We start from the raw sequence: 15,010 nt of genomic DNA, 5'->3' as shown, positions 1-15,010 counted from the left end.
TGTATCTGCCTTTCTGTTAGTAGTACAGACCCATACATGATGATCAACCGACGCAAGCGGACAGAGGACGAAGAGCGCTTGCTGAAGCTTCTGCAGGGGATGAAGACTCAGGATGGCTTTACCACATGGTGTGAGCAGATGCTGCATGCTCTTAATACCTCTGCCAACAACTCCAACTCCTCCCTGGATGGTAAACACAGTTTATTTTTCTTTCTGTTTTATGTAATAGGCTTATATGCACAATAATAATAGTCATCTGACAGTCTAAAGGTCAGCCATATATTCAGGTTAACATTTTGGTAGCGTACTATGGTATTTTACCTTTGCTAAGTGGTGTTATCTGTTAAATAAATTAAAGCCCAGTTCCCTATTGTTATATGTGCAGAATTGGACAGAAAGTAATCATGGCTAAATGCTGGCTTTTTGTTAAAAAACATTAAAAAGGGCACTCAGGTGGTGCAGTGGTCTAACGCGCCAGCCCACCACAGTTTAAATCCCGACTGTGCTATCAGTTGGCTGGGCACTTACACAGACACACGATTGGCTGTGTGTCTGTTGGGGAGAGGGACAATGGTCAAAGCAGGGTCCCAGTTCCTTGTCGCTGCTGCCTTTACAACCTCTGCCAGCCGGTCACGGCGCCTGCACGGTGGATGACCAATTACAGATGGAGGTGCTTGGCTCTCCAAACGCAATACTGCGCTCTGTGAGGCCTTGCACCTGACAATGAAAAGAAGCAATCAGCCACTGCACATGTGTCAGCTGGGTGGACTTGTGATAGCCACGGCTCTCCTTAGTCGAAGGTGGGAGTGCTGGCAGCAATAAGAGAAAGAGAGGCTCCAGACATGACTTAAATGGGTGGGAAAAAAATCATTAAAAAGACTATATCATTATATCTTAAGAATAAACTTTGAAAAACCACATGTAAAATCCCTAAGTAGTGCTTGTATTTAGTGTTAATGAAATGGGAGTGAGGTTCCAAAGAATAGACCTACAAATATCAACTTGCTGTGGCTGCTAAATATGAAGTTTTATTACTGTATCAGTTTCTCCAACACACACAAATTGTGAGTGGAATGAAATAGTCATATTTCACTGGAGTGCCTTTTCTAACCAATAGAGCAGATGGCCTCATATTAGTCTAATAAAAGCTTTGGCAATATAAAGCATACAAGCAGTATTAAGTAATGCAGTTATCCTAAATAGTTCATTAACCAATGAAATAAGAATCTGTCATATTAGAATATATATTGTTATAGCACAAATGAAGTCATTTTCTAATAAACGCCATGATTTATAACATTCAGGTTTAGATTGGGAATTGTCAAGCATGTGCATGTAAAAACCATATTCTCATGTAATATTATAATACAAATGTCAAATGTACAAATTCTGTGCATTAAAGGGTGCATGGCAGAAAACCTTGTGTTGAGTGCTGTCAGTCATCATGTATACAGATATATGTTTTGAGTGGTATTTATATTCATCATATAAAAAAAAAGAAAAAAGCAGTTGTATCCTAAATACTGTAAGTGCATCTTGGGTGGAATACAGGTACTGTGCTTACTCTGTGCTTAATGCATGATGAATAGTAAATCCAATATTTGTTTTTCTTACTCTTATACAATTTTCTTACTATTTTAAATACAACCATTTAAAAAAATACTCCAGACGCAGTAAATCCTTCAACATTTCTGCAACATTTTTTATTTTTAAACCATAAATACATAGAAATATTTTATCAGTAAAGCCACTTTAGAGCAAACACATTGTCAGCCAACAGCCTTGAGCCACTTGTGTGTCTCCATTTAACTGATAACAATATAATACAAGTACAGATGAAAATGTACATAGCTGCTTGTTTTTCTAGTTTCTGCAGAATGGTAGTAATAATTTGCTCCTGTTTTTTTACTGGTCTTTCATGGGCAGCTGTAAGTGACTTGCAATTCTAAATGAATTTGGCAGTGGTGGGGCCTGAAGCAGTGACCAGTACTTTATTTCACTAATCCAATACTTTAACCACGGAGACATCTAACTATAATGTTTGTAGTGTGCTAATAATATTTTTTAGCTTAGTTGGGGGCTGGTTGGAATGTATCTCCAGACTCTGAGTATCATTATACAGGAGAAATTGCCCTATGGAAGTTTTTTTAAAACTGAGCATTAAAATCTATAACACCTTCCCTTGTACTTTATTTTCTCGACTCTGTGACAGTGGCCACCATTGTAGCCTATTTAAAGGAGGTGGAGTCACCGTATGAGGTCCTGGACTTTATTCGCTCCTACCTGGGGGACACTGTGGAAGCCAAAGAGTTTGCCAAGCAGTTCCTGGAGCGCCGTGCCAAACAGAAAGCCAACCACCAGAGACAGCAGCAGGTGTGTAAGGCTTATGTATATCATTTCATGATTCATCATTTTGTATAGGAGATAAGTCTGGACTGCAGGCAGTCCAGTCAAGCACACGCACACTGTGTATATGAAACCACACTGTTGTAGCGTTTGCACAATGAGGTCTGGCGTTGCCTTGCTAAAATAACCATGGATTTCCTAGGAAAATGTGTCAGGTTGATGCGTTATATGTCTCCTAAATCATGTATATGCCTGCCCATCAGTGGTACCTTTGACCATGCTGTGGGCACTGATGCAGCCCTGTCAATGACATTGTTAGCGCTTGCACCTTTTACTGATAACGGCCTGAATGGTCCTTTTCTTATTTGGCATGGATAACTCTGCATCAGTTTTTCTCCAAAACAAGCTTAAACATGAACTCATATGATCACAGGGCACATTTTTACTGTCTTGATCCACCTGACATGAGCTCAGCCCCAGAGAACTCTATGGCATTTCTGCATAGAACTAGTGCATGGCTTTTAGGTTTCAGATTGCATTATCTGATGGCTTTAAGGTATTGGTTGGGAGCCTTATATTTACAACAAAACTCTGTTTTGAGGGTTGTGTGTGTTCGTGTTTTGCTTAGCTTTAACCCAATATCCTTTCTTCTTTGTATTTACCAGCTCTCTAAAGATGTTGGTGGGCTTACCATGAACAACTTTGCTCTGCAGGTAAAACAATTAACCTAATTAACATTTAACCTGCCCTGTACTCTTTATTCTGAGATATCTGCAGTTGGCTAGTGTTCTTCTGGCTTACAAAGGCTTTCTGTATTACCTATTTCTATATCACCCAGCCAGCTAATAATCTCGGTGACTCCCTGCTTTGTATGGCTGAGGTATTACGGCCTTAAAATGTGTGGGTTTTTATTCATTTTGGACACCCCTAGCTCCCAATCTTGTCAATTTCAATTCTCAATGGTGAATCTGCTGCTTTTTGAACAACTCCCGGTCTGATTAAAGAGATCTGGATCATCCCCCTCCGACATGTGTCCATTCTGCATCCGCTTCTTATCATCCACCGGTGCTGGGTTTCCACACAGAGCCATATTGTCTACCTTCAACACCCTCCTCCTTCTTCCCAATTGCGAAAGTGCTTAGACCAGTCTCGAAGATTGAGTACTGCAGTGGCAGTGGGAAGAGACCGTGTCCAACTTTCCATCCCATAAACACGGCCAGTCGTGTTTGTGTTGGAACCCAGCCATGTCTTGCAAGTTAAAAAACTCCACAATGGCGTACTAGCATAGTGTTCTACCGCTGTGCCACCCAAGCACCCTAAAATGTAAGATGGGCCATTTTTGGGCCCAAATGCCCATCGCAGATATAGATTATTGTTTGTAATTAGGTATGTCATCTAAACATCATTGTTCCATCCTCAATGTTTTTTTTTTTTTCCTCTCTCATTAGGATTCTATGAGGGGGATGAACCCAGCCACTCTGCAGTCCGTGTTCCAGGCAGTGCATTCTGGGAAGGGAGGCATGGGCTATGACCAGGCAGGAAAACTGAAGAAGAAACAACCCATGATGCTTCACTCTGATCCAAGCATTTTAGGTATCCTTTTTTTATTTTGCTTTTGCTCTAACACTTTACTTCTTTTGATGTGTCTGTTTCTCTTTATTTCTACTGTTTCTTATTGGAATAATAATTGTGTACTGACATTAGTGGTGGGCAACAAAGCACATATACATGTGCCTAATGTGGACATTTTAATTACAACTGACATTGTGGTTAAAGGTGTTATGTATGATAGAGTTGAGTGATTTCTGTGACTGACTGATAGGAACGCATCTTCGTCTAAAATGCTTTAATAAACTAGATTTTTGTGGGTTTATGAAAATATGACAATTTGCTGCATCAAAAATACACAAAAAGCACACCTAGTATTGACAGCCCCAAATCAGTAAGATTTGTGACAGTCTTTTCTACATTTACTGTGACTTATTTCATTGTGGACAATATGAACACAAGATATTTCATTTATTAAGATGCATCCATTTCTGCATTTCATTTTTTTTATTTGCATTTTCCATACTGTCCCAGCTTTTATCTTTGTTTATCTCGTTTATTTTAAAAAAAAATTGCCTGTGTCTGACTAGTAGTTAGAAGGTTGCTGGTTCAAGCCCCACCACTACCAGGTTGCCACTGTTGAGCAAGACTTTAAATTAAAAAGAGAATGTAGTTTAGTTTTTACTCATGCAAGCCTTCATTCTTCATTCATTGTGTAGTACAAAGTCAAAGGTGGCTAAGTAAGGAAAAAGAACTGTTACAGAAGTCATTAAAATACATGTCTCTTATATTCACATGCCATACAAATGTTTGTAGCCTTTTCAACTTAAACTGTATATAGTGTTGTAACAATATATAATTAGAATAGATAACAGATGTAAAGAGAAATGTTCATTGAGTTTTTTATTTTTTGCTCTTATTTACTAAGCATTTAAACTGAGCAATAAAATAAGCTTACCTTTTTATAGCATAAAACAAAACTTCTAACAGAGTTTCAACAGATTTGTATGCTTGGACTGTTGTCTACTTGAACTAGAGTGAAATGTTTACTGTGGGAGCACTTCTGGAAGTCGCTCTGGATAAGAGCTAAATGCCAAATGCGCAAAATGTAAATGCTTGATAATATACTATGCACTATACTATGTGGTGCCTTCAGATTCTCATACCTGGGTTGTGTGTGTGTGTGTGTGTGTGTGTGTGTGTGTGTGTCTAGGATACTCATTCCATGGTGCAGGGGATCGGATGAGCCTGAGCGAGATGGAGATGGTGGAGGATTACTGAGTCCACAGCAATAGCTACCTGAGGCCTTTTATCCGCGGGTCCAACTAATCAGACTCCGCAAGTTCAATGTGCACTGCTGGGGTTCGGGTGGGGCGGGAGGGGTGGGAGGGAGAGCCAGTATATACAGAGAGGGGTGTGTGTGTATGAGGTAGAAGGAGGAGAATAAGAGGAGACTGTATTTGAAGTAGAAATGGGTAAAATGTTATTGGAGCAGTCATCCTCCTTTACTCCCATTAGAGCTTCAGGCTCCCACAGTGCCCGACTGATCAGGAGGTAGAGTGATGGGGAACGGGGTGATTGGGTTTTGTGGGGGTGAATAAACTTCTGGCACTTAAACCAATAAGCACCTTACTTATACTAATGCACTTTATAAAGGCGGTATACGGATAGGGGTGGTTGTGTTTTGTTTTTTTTTAGTTTTTTTTTTCTTTTAAAGATTTTACATGTATAAGTATGTGGTATGGATTCAGAACTATTCCCACATAAATATATATACTATGTGTGTATAGTGTTAGAACTGGATAATGCAAGAGCAGTGGTAGAGAATCATGAGGGACCGTCCTTTTTGTTCAAACCGTATCAGAAAAAGACAAATTTCTCTTTAAAGACAAACACTGTTTTTTTTTTTTATTAAAAAAAGTTTATATAAAAAGCTATATAAAATAACATTTTGCTCAAAACTTGAAATTTGCACTTGTATAAAAAAATGAGAAAAAAAAAAAAAAAAAATGGTTTAGTATATATGTAATGGAGATTAATATTTTTGTGCGAGTCAGTGAGCGTATGAGTGTGTGTTTCAAGCATAACAGTCTGCACAATTTTTTTCGCATTGCTTATCAAGATACCAAGATGTGTGAAATGACACAAACGGCCATTCAGTGAGTTTTCAAGCAAATCACAGTTTTGTATTTCATGAGAATGTGAGTGGTGAAAATTTATGTCGTGAGAACGTGTGAGTTTTGTAGATTCGCAGAATGTTAAATTGATCGAGGGGGACAGAGGGCAGTGGCACAACCCATCCTTTCTTTATTGCTCGTTTCCTCATCCCCTGATTTAAAAGCTGTAGATGCAACCAGTGGAAAGCTTTAGCTTCTTTTACATATTTTTGCATGCATTTTTCCCTTTCCTTTTTCACTCATACCAGTGCCTCTAGTAGGCTCATGGGCCAAGTACTGAGGGTTATCGTGTATGTCTGCAGCTGAGCGAGTGCGTGTGTAGTACATGGAAGTGTGTTTGTGTGCGCTTGTTTCTGTCCACACATGTGCCTAGGAACTTAAAGGGCGAGTGGTTGGAGTTCATTGCTGCCATTAAGACATTATTTTCAGGGGTGTGTGCTTATACATGGACACCACTCTCCCATGCTTATAAACAAAGAGCTTTGTGCACTACGCGCACCATTCTCTGTAGTTTTTCTAGTGTAGCCTAGAGACAGTCCATAATGGGTTGTCCACTATTCGGGGATGTGGCTTACATTGCCTTTTTTGTCCACTCTCTTACTCCTAAATGAGTGACTGACTGGCTTAAATAGATCCCATCAAACTGTGCAAGTGCACCAAACTGTGCACAAAAATGTTCATATGTTACTTGTTTGTTATTGTTGTTAATGATGACTTTATGGCGAATATGAAACTAATATACACATGTAATACAGACAAAAGTATTTGGACTATAAACGAGCACTTGGGGCTGCTACATTTTTTTTTTTTCAATTTAATGGTTTTCCTTTAGTTTATAGTTTCATTGCCACCATGTGAAGTGTGTTATGTCTTTCTTAAGTAAAACAATGAATGTATTCCAAAAAAGGTGAAAAACTAAAAAGCCGGATTTTTATTCAACGCAGAAACGGAGGCCTAGTCGGACTTTGAGAACAAAGAAAAGACACGGTCGTCTTTTTGCTCAGTAAGCTGATGGAACGGCTATGGCTAGAAGACACTGCCTTTACAATCCTGTTCATACAGACATTCTGACTATGAAAGTGAAAAAGTAAAAGAAATATTCCATACTGGAGTTTCGGTTGTTTACAGAAAAACACTTGGACTTTTCTGGGTGCATTTTTTTTCTCATTTCGGAGAAACTCAGAAATGGTCAGCTCAGAAACATTTGAGGAGGCGGGGCTGTAGTAATCACATAACAGCACATCCCTTCCTCCTGTAGTGAAATATGTGTTGCATAAAGAATGATTGTGTCTCCAAATTTGTGACTTTGTGACGAATTTGTGGGGATTGGGTGCTGGAGTCATTACAGAGTTGACCATGTTTGTTTACTGAATTTGTTTTTGTTTGTTTGTTTGTTTACTTTTTTGCCTGTTTTTTTTCCCTTTTTTTCCAGTGGATTTATATGTTTTTTATTCAGTGAGAAGTGGTTCTTGATCATGGAAAAGAGCAAAATCAAAAGCAGCACAGACCATTTTTGGTACTTAAATGCACGATTGCCATTGTTGATGCTTTAACGGTTTTCTTCCCCAGAGTAGCTAGAACTGGAGTCTAGATTTTATTTCCTGTTTGCTATCGAAAAAATGGATTTTTGTCTAAGATTTAAAAAGTACAGACACAAATGAAAGAAAATTTGGCATATGTGTGTAAAACCTCAGCGTCTACTCTTTTTTTGGTTTTGTTTTTTGGACTGTAAATAGCCTTTCTGTTTCCACATGGGTAATGGGAGTGTCACGGCAGTTGATTTGTGATCCTTATGAAGATAACGAATAAACGCAAACTGCCTCGATGTTCTCACTCACTATGCACTTTTCACATGCTCGAAACTGTGAGGACCCTGTGGGGACATGAAGAGGAACACAACGGAACTGTGGGTATTGTTGAATTATGACTGGACACTTAGGATCAGCAAAAAAAAAAACAGGATTTTCACTCCCTGTGTGCATGTACATAGAGGATTTTGACTGGACACATGCTTGATTACACACCAATGAAGTAGGCTAATAAGACATCAGACATTGTGAATGTTGTTTAAGGACTTAAAATTCTACTCCGTCTTCGGCATTGTTAACTAAACCCTGGTTCTCTAGAGATTTCCTTCGAACAATGGACATGCTCATGATGCCGGACTGCCCATCCAGAAGGAACATCTATTAACTGCTCGATTCTGGGTGCAGGCTGACAAACAGAAATCAGAGGCCTGGATTTTTGGATATTTGTGGATTGTATATTCAGGTGAATTAAAAAAAGACTAAAAAAAGAAGTAGAGTACAAGAAGAATGGAGGACATGAATCAGGCTGCTGTCCAGCTGTGGATTTGTGGTATTAAATGGAGTTGCCTGTCACTGCACCAACAGAACTGTCAAGTAAGTACCTCATTTTATTTTAGTTTCTTAGTTTGCATTAGTATTTTAGTTTTTTTTTTTAATTCTGGGCTGGGCGATAAGTCATTGGTTATATAATCTAGCTATTACATTTAAGTGCATTTATTTAACTATAAATGTTCTCACAAGACAGTTTAGATTACAGATGACCCGAGTAAAGTTTGTACCATCAGGGTTTTTTTTAGCTCAGTTATTTGATATTGTTAATTTAAATTAATTAGTTTTTGCTCTCCCATTTACTTTTACATTTGGTATAATTTCAAGTATTTAATATGTATTTTTTTAAAAATCTGAAACTACAATCAAAGATGTGATCTAACGCTTTGGTATTTGACTGGCTGGCTGTATTTATGGCATTTTCAGTGTATTATACTACACAGTGTGTAACTAAACCATAATGCAATAATAAGACTGTTTAGTACAGAGGTGTGAGATTTGGGACATGTTCTGCTTGAGTTGTAGTTTGTAACTTTGAGCTATGCTATTAGGCACTGTAAAATTCACTTCCCTACTTAAAATCTGCTGCACCTGCAGTTGTTGCGTTCAACTTAGTTAATTGGCTTTCTATAATGAATTTGTATTGTGATAACAGCAATCCTGCATTATTATTATCATTATTATTGCAGTAGTTCAAAAGATATCTACCAAATACAGTGATATTTATTTAGCCTGCACAACCGGAAAAGTGGGTGTCACCTGTCTTGCGGTTCCACCTTGTAATACATAAACGTGAGGAGTTCTCATAGGTTTGCTCTGGGTACTCCGGTTTCCACCATTCCAAGTATATATAGCAGTTGAATTAATTGCACTAAATGACTTGGTGTTAGGGATGTAACGATACACTCTACCTACGATGCGATTCACGATACTGGGTTCACGTTACCATTTTTTCCTGATTTTTTTTTTTACTGAAATTGAAGACAAATGTTGACAAAGTTTCCTTCTGTTATTTCTCTTAAAAAAATATAATAAAATACTGTATTTGTGATACTTTTATATATCTAAATAATGAATGCCCTTTTATTTCTGAGGTAGGTACAAACTATGCAAAACAATTTTGAATTAAGCCCAATTTGGCTGAAAAACCCCGAATTTGGCAACCAGGCGTATAGCGCCAGTGACGTCATCAAGGCGAGGTGTATAGCGCCAGTGCCCTCTGATGTTTAAAGTGAATATCGATTCATTTTACGATTTGAATCGTGGAATTTTTGAATCTGTATTGTGGTGAATCGTTACATCCCTACTTGGTGTAGATAAACAAGTGAGTAAACGCGTGTCATTCTGTGATGAATTGGCAGTCTCTGTCCAGAGGGTGATTTGGCCTTGATTTTAGTCTTTTTTTGGATAGCACCGAACCATCACGCTGAATTAAAATAATTTGGATAAATCATGACATGCTTTTGTCATGTTTCAATTTCGTTTAAGAAAAATAGTGGGAAAACTGCTGCAGTTTGTCCAGAGCTGATTACCTCCATATTAAAACATGTATCCTTTGACATATTGATTTTGGCATATCGCCCAAATGTATGTTTTCTTGTCAATTTTAAACTTATTAAATTTTAATTCTGCTGTATTCATTTTCTTTCTTATTGTAGACCAGTATTCCAGACATTTTGAAGAGGATTGTGGTCAGTTCTTTTTTTTTTTTTCTTCTCTTTCTTCCTTCTCTTTCTTCCATCTCATCGTTTTCCTCTGCTGTCTGACCACTAAAGCTACATGCCACCTGACGTCCACTTCTTCGCAGAACCCTGTACAATGACTGAACTGTGGAAAGAAGAGAGGTGTGCAGATCTACCCTTCATTTTTTTTGCTGGCCTTCATCGCAGGTGCCTAAAAAAAAGGGAGAGCCGAATGCAGAAAACACTGGATACTGGAACTTTGGAACAGCTGAAACTTGTACAGACTAGCAGCCCTACATACATGGCTAACCCACACACCTGCTGAGACATGCACGGCACACGTTCAGCAACACCGGTGTAAATTTAGCTTCCAGCAACTGCAGTCTTAATTAAACCATATTCAACCATACAAAGACTTTGTTGCTTTGGCAATGGGCTGCTCTATAATTGGTGCAAATGGGATTACTGCTTTTCTTTGTGGTTGTGAGATTTCCTAAGTTCTTTCCTTAATGACATGCCTTAACTGTACAGACAAGCCCATGTTTGATCTGATCAGGTTTTGTTAATGGAATTTTACATAAATATTAATCCTTAAACTAATCAAGTCATGAACTAGATCAAAAGCTTTGGTTTAGGATTAGGTGTAATGTATGTTTCTGGAAAAAAACACAGTCAATGAGCCCTTCATTTTAACCAGATTGAAGAATCTGGCCATTTGTTTTTAAATTTCATTTTCTCCCAATGTAGTCACTAATGTCAGCTACCAATCTGGTAGGATAAGGGGTAGCTCATAGACACATGAAGCCAACCATCACCTCTTTTTGAGCTGCAGCTCATGCATCATTATTAGGCACAAGATCGTGCTTGGGTAGTTTAATTGATAGCAAGGATGGATGCCATCCCTGATCTCATGGACTCCCAAACACCAAGTGCTTAAGCATTGTTTGGGATTGTTGTTATTGTCTGTCACCAGGTCTGTCTGAATAGTAAGTGGTTTCATTATGACCGACACTTTAACTGGGCATGTTGAAACTGATTAGTGATTTGTGATGGTACTGAAACAAAATCTACACAAGTTTGCTTGACAGACTTGCCTTATTTATCAGCACTTGCCTTGTAGCAGCAGTGTAAAATTTAAGAAGCATTTACATTTGCGGCATTTAGCAGACACTTTATCCAAAGCAACTTATTTGTGGGTAAAGGGCCCAGTATTGGCAACTTTTGAAGTTGTGTAACTTGAACCAGTGACCTACCAATTAATGGTCCAGTACCTTAACCGCAAAAGCTTAGACTGCCCACCAGAAACAAATGGTGAAAACCAAGCTTGGCTGCTTGACTACATTTTGACTGAAATGAGAAGATTGTACATTAGACCCTATTCAACCCCCCTCCCAGTCTCCCCACTATTGTAAACCCTTTTCACTCTGTAATGTCCACCTATCCTATTAGTATCTCCATTTATTCAAGACAAGCGCCAGTTACTAAGATTTGAGCTGCATTACGGTTATACGTTGTGGCATTGCTCATAAATTAAAACGCCTTTTCTTTATTGAGCTATTAAAAATGGCATTGCTTTGTAGTTTGGCTTCAAAGGCTGCAGATTGTATTCTAGGTTTTATGCTCTCTTGTGGTGGTGATAGGTTGGTGGATTATCTTCGTTGAGGGGCTCTGTTAAGAATATATCTGCAAGACTGCAAGAAAAAGGATAAATGCAGGCTGCACTAACTATATTGGCATTGAGTTTTAATCATAAATTAACCATTTAAAGCCACACTGAATAATAGTTACAGGGACGTCAGAACCTTTTAGGATTTCTTAAGTATGTCTTAAGTCTTGGTCTTTGGATAAAGCGAGAAAACAAAATCAGTATTTCAGAGTTCGAATCAACTCTTTTTGCCATGCCATTTGCATGTAAAGGCCTTATTGGTGCAGACGAGACAATGTTATTTTTGGCTTTTCATTCTGGATGTCGGATTTGCCCTGTACATAAAATGAGATAACATTGAAATCATAAACTGATAACGTCCTGATTAATCTGACTGTAAATAGTTTGGGTTTTTGTTTGTTTGAGAAGATAAATACTAAATAAACTCAATATTAAGAGTGTTGACTGGTGTTTTAATGTTTTACATTTTAACTAATTGTGATTATTAGTTCTTCAGTAAATAGTTAGGAAATATACTGCAGTGATTAATGTTTTTTAATGTATTTATTTATTAGGATTTTAACGTCATGTTTTACACTCGGTTACATTCATGACAAATGGTATGTACTCATTACACAAGATTCATCAGTTCAATGAGTTTAATGTCAAACACAGTCATGGACAATTTTGTATCTTCAATTCACCTCACCGTGCAGGAGGAAACCGGAGCTCCCGGAGGAAACCCACGCAGACATGGGGAGAACATGCAAACTCCACACAAAAAGGACCCTGCCCCACCTGGGGATCGAACCTAGGACCTTCTTGCTGTGAGGTGACGGTGCCGTCCGATTGTTTTAAAAGCTCAAAGGAATCTAGGCTTAAGCTGTGACAGCTAATAATCTTACTTTTGTACCTGACCATCAGCTACGAATTAAGCGTTAATATGGTGAGAAACAGCTTTTATAAAAACTCTTTGTAGAATTGATTGCAAGACAGCAAAGTGATAAGAATAAGACATTCAATACATTACTAGCTGTCATGGTTAATAAAATATCATGGGGTCATGCTCACAGGCTTTTTAACCTGATCCATCTCTGGAACACCTCTTACTCATGGTTGAAAGCACAGTATTTAGCACCAATGCACAGAAATTCAGTCTTACCTCCAGTGCAGAGGTTTTTTTAATGTTGGAGTACATTTTAAAGATAACATTTGTTATTGATTTCTACTGCTACGAGTTGTCATGTTGTTAGTGAAAAATGCACCCGGTGTGCTAGTGTGTAACTACTGTATACTATTAAAAGTGCACTATTTGAGAGACTATTTAAAACAGTAGTATGTACTTCAACCCTTGTAGTTATTTTGAGACCCATCGTCATTAGGTGTTCTTTGTATTTCCCCCCCCCCCCCCCCATTCCTTGTTTAAGCCAACATATCTTTCACAAGGTTTTGTATATATCTCAGTAGAGATAAATTAGCCCTAAATTAGACTAGTTCTTTTTAAACTGTATATATGCTTTCAAAGTACATCATGCTTTTCATATCATTGCTAAAAGTTTCATGATTTTTAAAAGTATTGCACTATTGGGAATGCATAAAGACTGGAGTGAGTTTGATAAGGGCCAAATAATTATGGCCACACGACTGGGTTAAAGTAACTTAGTCCAGTAACAGGTGACAGCCTGGGGAAGAGAGTTCCAGGCATTTAAAAACAACCATATCAACAACTGATGGGAACACTGACAAACCCTAACATTATGCAAAGCTTGTAAGTGAAATATGGTTATTCAAAATTCATAATACATCAGTATATTGAGGGGTACATATTAAGCATATCTAAATTTTGAAAGGGGCCGGCCGCCCTCCCTCCCTGTATATTGTCATTACAGCTTTGACTTGCTCCCTATATCTCACAATAAAGCAACGCTATCAACAAAACTATGGACTTAATCAAAATGGCTGTTACCTAATAACCAAACCCTAACTGCACGGCAGCAATGTCATACATCATCTGGATCATAGGGTTTTTTATTTGCCGTGTGGGTTGTTGAAATCTGGCAACCTTTGGGTGAAATATGTACTGTAAGTATTTCCCATAAAATTTCTGTATCAGGCTGCCCTTGGAGCAGAAGACTGATTAAACAAGTTTTCAAAAAGAAAAGTATATGTATCAATGATTTTATATAGTTAAAGAAATAAAATAAATATTGCATGTGCAAACGTTGGGTGTTTGCTGTAGCAGATGTTTTTTAAATTTTTTTTTTTACTTAAACCGTACCTGTGTTGTTAATCTGAAATAGTTCCTTGTTTAACGAGAACAGTTTTGTTTAGTTAATTTTCATGATAAAACTGTGAAATATCAGAGCTTAAAATGCCTAAAACTATGAAAAAACTACACCATGGCAACACTATTTTCAGTAAGTCATGACACGTGTTAATATAAGCGCACGAAGGAGGACGAACTAGAACGATAAGGTACGAACGATCACGAAGATGCACGAAGAAGCACAGACACGCACGAAAATGCACGAAGATGCACGAAGAAGCTCAGACACGCACGAAAATGCACGAAGATGCACGAAGAAGCACAGACACGCACGAAAATGCACGAAGATGCACGAAGAAGCTCAGACACGCACGAAAATGCACGAAGATGCACGAAGAAGCACAGACACGCACGAAAATGCACGAAGATGCATGATAGCGCACGAAGGCGATCTAAGACAACGAAAACTAACGAAGACGCACAAACTTGCACGAAGGCACCCAAATCCATATAAAAACGCACAATGACACCAACAGCAGAACGCTATTTTTGTTTGGATTTTGTTATTTTAATATTCAAAACTCTTTATCAGGCTTCAAATACGGCAGAGAGGACGCTGCTTTAGCTGACAACCTGAGGGGCTGATGGGGCTGCATAGTCACAGGCCAGTCACAGTGCCTATGGCAACTTCTGTCCATCCTCGAAAGTCTCTACAATGGCCACCCACTGTGTTTACTTAAAAATGCAATACATAGCATTACACTTACTATATTAAATACAACTTCTAGAAGTTCTAGATTACGTTGGTTGTTAAGCCTTTATTTGTAAAGCGCTTGTGGACCGAGCTGTTTTTCTGCGCTCTGCTGGTTGTTTTAAGAACTGCGTAAATGTTTTGAACACCGCGAAATCTCGCGAGAGTTTGGAGATATGGCGGCTTCCTGCGAGTGTAAACATGCAGCATGGACTTTACAGTTTTCTGTCGTACTTTA

At 38.4% G+C, this 15,010-nt stretch overlaps 1 protein-coding gene across 6 annotated transcripts in view; it reads left to right on the top strand.

The window, feature by feature from the left end:
• The window catches only part of gigyf1a (GRB10 interacting GYF protein 1a), a 40,843-nt gene extending 28,630 nt beyond the window's left edge, over window positions 1–12,213 (top strand). For 2 of the 6 annotated variants that reach the window (XM_062994292.1, XM_062994289.1), the window contains exons 20-25: window positions 21–190; window positions 2,213–2,373; window positions 3,012–3,059; window positions 3,795–3,939; window positions 5,108–8,473; window positions 10,087–12,213. In XM_062994292.1, coding sequence (XP_062850362.1) covers window positions 21–190; window positions 2,213–2,373; window positions 3,012–3,059; window positions 3,795–3,939; window positions 5,108–5,175 — 592 coding nt within the window. In that variant the 3' untranslated portion in view covers window positions 5,176–8,473; window positions 10,087–12,213. Of the gene's footprint in view, window positions 1–20; window positions 191–2,212; window positions 2,374–3,011; window positions 3,060–3,794; window positions 3,940–5,107; window positions 8,474–10,086 lie in introns of those variants that run through there. The other 4 variants (XM_062994290.1, XM_062994291.1, XM_062994293.1 and 1 more) reach the window with 4 other exon arrangements.
• The last annotated feature ends 2,797 nt before the right edge of the window (window positions 12,214–15,010 follow it).

This window comes from Trichomycterus rosablanca, chromosome 4, assembly GCF_030014385.1.
Source record: "Trichomycterus rosablanca isolate fTriRos1 chromosome 4, fTriRos1.hap1, whole genome shotgun sequence".
NCBI lineage: Eukaryota > Metazoa > Chordata > Actinopteri > Siluriformes > Trichomycteridae > Trichomycterus > Trichomycterus rosablanca.
Note: the sequence above shows the minus strand (reverse complement) of the source record. Positions and strands in the feature narration are given on the sequence as shown.